Genomic DNA, 4,814 nt, shown 5'->3' on the forward strand with positions numbered 1-4,814 from the left:
GAGCCTTGAGGTCTGTCCTTTGTTGTTCTTCACTTTCTTCTACACCAGTCATTTCAATAGATACGACCACCTGCTCCTCAACAGGCTGTTCCTCCGTGACCACAAAACGTATATTGGCAGTGCAAGAAAAAGGAATCCTGCCACCATCAGTGACCATCACCTTTATCTCTAGAAAGTCTCCTCGCTTGTAACTTAGAATGTGTTTCAACACGATATCACCTGTATTTCTGTTTATCAGAAACATTCTTGTTTTGTCTTCTAGTAGGCTGAAAGAAAGTTTACTGTTCACACCATCATCCATGTCGTGGGCTTTAACTTTTAGGGCAACGTAACCAGCTGGAGTATTGTAGGGTAGAGACACGTGAGCAGAATCATTAACAAGATCAGGGTGAGTAATGACAGGGGCGTTGTCATTTTTATCCACTATTTTGACTTTGATGAGCGCTGAGCTCGACAGTTTTGGTGAACCTCCATCAGTAGCCTCAATACTTACTTCTATCTGCTTTAAATGTTCATAATCAAGAGACTTTACTAAAAACAGAGTGCCAGAAACAGAGTCCAATGAAACCAAAGTGCTCAGCGGAGCTCCGGCGATCTCTGTATCAATCATTTTATAAGTCACTTTTCCGTTTGCCACTGCATCTGGATCACGAGCGACTAAAGTGCCAATGTAAGAGCCAGGTTCTTTGTTTTCCATAACTGAAAGTTCATAGACAGATTTACTAAACAGTGGAGGGTTGTCATTTTCATCGCTCACCCTGATCGTGTATTGTCTTGAAATGCTAAAAGGGGGCGAACCCAAATCTTCAGCCGTAACTGTCAGATTGTATTCGGGAATCTTCTCTCTGTCCAAAGTGGCTGTTGTGATGATCATAAATGTGTCGCCATAAGCCTGTTGAAGTTTGAAATGTTCATGTCCGTTCAAACTTAAATGCACTTGTCCGTTGACTCCTGAGTCCTTATCCGTGGTGCTGATGAGAGCGACAAAGCTCTCCGCTGCTGCTGCCTCGGTGATGTAAGCGATACCTTCGCTCGTGGATGTCATTGGTGTAATAGAGATTTCAGGAGCATTGTCGTTCACATCCATAATTTCAACAGTGACTCTACAAATGGAAGGAATAGAGTCGACACCTAAATCGTACGCCTGTACATTGAGCTCAATGGATTTTCTTGTCTCGTAGTCTACCTGTGATTTAAGAGTCACTGCACCGCTCAACGGATCAATTGAAAAAGAGTCCTTGAGCTCATTGACAACACCTTCCACAAAATCATACCGCACATCACTGTTTATACCACTGTCAGGGTCCACTGCGTGGAGTTTGAACAAAAGATACCCAGCTGGTGCGTCCTCATGAAGCTCAAATTTAAGGGAATCAAGCTCAAACTGAGGGCTGTTGTCGTTGGAGTCTAAAACGTTGACTTTAACTATTAGCATTCCCAGCTTCGGAGGATCGCCACCATCACTCGCCGTAACTTGAAGAGTAAAAGCGTCTTCTACTTCCCTGTCAAGTTCCTTCACCAGGACGAGTTGAGGATATTTAATGCCCTCCTCCCCACTCCTTGTCTCGATACTGAAATGGCTGTTTTGAAATAGGTGATAACTTTGGATGTAATTGTGTCCGATATCCAAATCATTCGCGACATCTAACGGGAACCGTGTGCCCACAGCCACATCCTCTGCAATCTCGAGTTGCATCTCAATATGGGTGAACTGAGGAGAGTGGTCATTGATGTCTCTTACCTGAATCTCCACATGAATAAGGTCAAACTTGTCCTTTGAAACAACTACAACATCAAATGTGATGAGGCACACCGGAGACCTTTGGCAGAGGCTTTCCCGGTCTATGCGCTCTCCCACTGTCAAAAGACCACCGTTCTTTTGTATATTGATCAGAGATGAATTTCCCTCTTGCATGAAACGGAAGCTTGTGTTTGGATAATAGGACGTGTGGATTTTCAGATCCAGTGACAGGTTCCCAATAACTGTTCCTGGTTTGGCTTCCTCGAATGTGTAAAATCTGGTGGTTGTGCTTCCCACTGTCCAGAGGGTAGCGACTGTAACTAAACAAAGACACACAAACAACTTTCTTGCCTCCATTTCTGTTCTAGATTTTAATAACCAGCCATCCGAGGAAGGTTTGGAAGCTCAAGTATCCTCTCAGCAAAGTTTCTTTTAACAACTGAAGGTGTTTGGCACTGCTGAATTTAAGTCTCTGTATGCAAATGAGAGTCCAGACCAACAAATGGTTTTCCTCTGATGCAAGAAAAATGGGCCTGCCCATTTTCTCTCTCTTTCTCAGGGCCAAAGGTGCAAAATATGTGGGGGTTTTGTCTTTAACAAACAGGAGCTTTATGCAGAATCAATGTACAAATCCTTAGTATGGATATTTTTTTGGTAAACATTTGAATGTATTTGGTCTCAACACAAACATTATAACTTTTGAACTCCTCTCTTACCACAACACCTATTTAAAGCAAAATCCATGTAGCAATGTTCAGTTTACTAATACATTTTGACATTGCAGTAGATGCCTTCATTGTCTTGCGTCACATTAAAAACAGCAAACTCTCTTCAACTTGACAGGTAAAACAGAGTGCGCTTATGTTGCACACAACTATTAAAATATACTTTAATGTGAAATTTACATGAATAGTAAATACAATCGAAAGCTCTTTTAGAAAGCTAGACAGTCTTAAATCTCATAGATTGTGTCATTTCACAGGCTGTTGCCCCAGCCAGTGACTCACCAGATTTGGGGTCTGAACAAATGTTGAGGTGACAAATGCAGGTCTGTGCCTTAACAACGACATTTTCACACCATGTGAACCACAGAGCTAGAGGACTGTCAGCCAACCACATGCCAGTGCTGCAAAGTCATCCATTTGTTCTTAGCACCTAACATGTTTAGAATGGAACCTACAGGACAGCTGCAAAGCTCCTGCAGGAATGATCCTCCAGACAGTATCCTACAGGAAACCTGCTTTATGGAGGACAAAACACTGATCTGTGCTGTAATATACTGTATGTGAAAGTAATTCTAATATAGTGTCTTCTATTGCAGTGTGCTAAAACAGGAGGGCAAGTCATGAATTTAAGAAAATGGTCAGTGGCACACCACTTTCAGGGTTCAACACAAGTTAATCTCAGTCGACAGCATTTGTCTCATATTATTTATTACCACAAACATTAATGTGGACTCGTTCCTCCTTTTCTTTAATAAAAGCACAAATGTGTGTTCCAGTGAGACACTTCCAATGGAAGTCAATGGGGTTTAATCTGTAAACATTCAAATACTGTTTCACAAGTATAGACACAAGACATAAACAATATGTGTGTTAACATGATTTTACTGTCATTAAATCACTTATTAACCACATCTGTGTGAAACTATTTTACAACTTCATCACCATGATGATATAATGTCAACAAACCCTAAAATAACTAATCATTTAAACAACTTTACAGCTCAAATAATACACGAGTGCTTTAATTAAATTATAATCTTCACACACTGTCTTTAAACCTCCAGAAATAAACCCCATTCCCGCCTCCTCTTTCCCCATCTTAACCTGTTAACCTGCACCCCCACTCAGGGGCTCGCAGCTGAAAATGACATACCTGAATTAAAATAAATATAGCTCCTGAGAACAGTGTACCACAGGCACAATTAAGGTCTCTTTGGAAAGAAGACACTTGGCACTCTACTAACAACAAATCAGAGTTGATAATGCTCAAACAAATAAAAAGTTATAAAAGTTGAAGTGCCTCATAAATAATGTGAACTTCAAAAAATGTTTTATTATTTCATGTACAAATATATAAAAATAGACCTGGAGGAATCCAATTACGTAAAGGATTGAAAGCCACAAGTCTCATCAGTTTATATTTCAAATTTGAGGAAGATATAATGAAAAATGGGGTTCCTGCAAGCTTTTTTCCAAGACTATGTCGGTTCCCTTTCTACCTCCCCTGCCTGAGGCACATCCCCAGAAATGACATCCCCAAACTAAAATAATTGTAGTTACTGAACAATTTGCTCTACATGCACAATTTAGACATATTTAAAAAGAAGACACTTTGGAGTTTATTACCCAAATGTAAAAGTTGAAAAAACTTACACAGACAAAAATTTATAGAATTTAAAGTGTCTTGAAGATAATTTGTACTGCAAGTAACATTTCATTATTTTATGGAAAAATCAATGAAAACAAACCTGGATGAATCCAGTTAGGCAATTGATTGAAAGCCACAAGTCTCATCAGTTTATATTTCACATTTGAGGAAGATATTATGAAAAATGAGATTTCTGCAATATTTTTTCCGAGACTATGTCCAGGTACCAAGAAGCCTCCTTGGATACCTCAAAAGCAACCTAATGACCAAATGTTATGAAGGGTACTGCAAGCTATTTTAGTCATATACACTATTCATACCGATAGTCGCCCATTCAACATTCAATGGCTGGTGATGGCCAGTGATACAGACAGCATTCATATGGATGGTCAGACATAGAACCAACAAACAATCACACTGATAGCCAGCCATCAGACAAGCCATTTGTTTTATATTTGGTCTTTTCAGACCACAATGCATTTACCATATAAATCAAATGGGAAAACAAACAAACACACACACACACACACACACACACACACACACTCTCTCTCTCTCTCTCTCTCTCTCTCTCACACACACACACGTATAATGTGTGCATGTTACATAGCAACTCACCGATGTAAAATTGGACCATCTTTTCCGTCCTCAAGTATATCACCGTCGCCGCTGTATTCACTCCTCAATTTCGTCATCGCTG

General features: G+C 40.1%; 1 protein-coding gene across 1 annotated transcript in view; it reads right to left on the reverse strand.

Moving 5' to 3' along the window:
• The window catches only part of LOC127631427 (protocadherin-8-like), a 4,567-nt gene extending 1,707 nt beyond the window's left edge, over positions 1 to 2,860 (reverse strand). The window contains exons 1-2 of the mRNA XM_052109541.1: positions 2,749 to 2,860; positions 1 to 2,061 (exon numbers count right to left, since the gene is read on the reverse strand). The exon at positions 1 to 2,061 is cut by the window's left edge and continues 281 nt beyond it. Coding sequence (XP_051965501.1) covers positions 1 to 2,061; positions 2,749 to 2,860 — 2,173 coding nt within the window. The remainder of the gene's footprint in view (positions 2,062 to 2,748) is intronic.
• Between the last annotated feature and the right edge of the window lie 1,954 nt (positions 2,861 to 4,814).

Source organism: Xyrauchen texanus, chromosome 38, assembly GCF_025860055.1.
Source record: "Xyrauchen texanus isolate HMW12.3.18 chromosome 38, RBS_HiC_50CHRs, whole genome shotgun sequence".
Lineage (NCBI taxonomy): Eukaryota > Metazoa > Chordata > Actinopteri > Cypriniformes > Catostomidae > Xyrauchen > Xyrauchen texanus.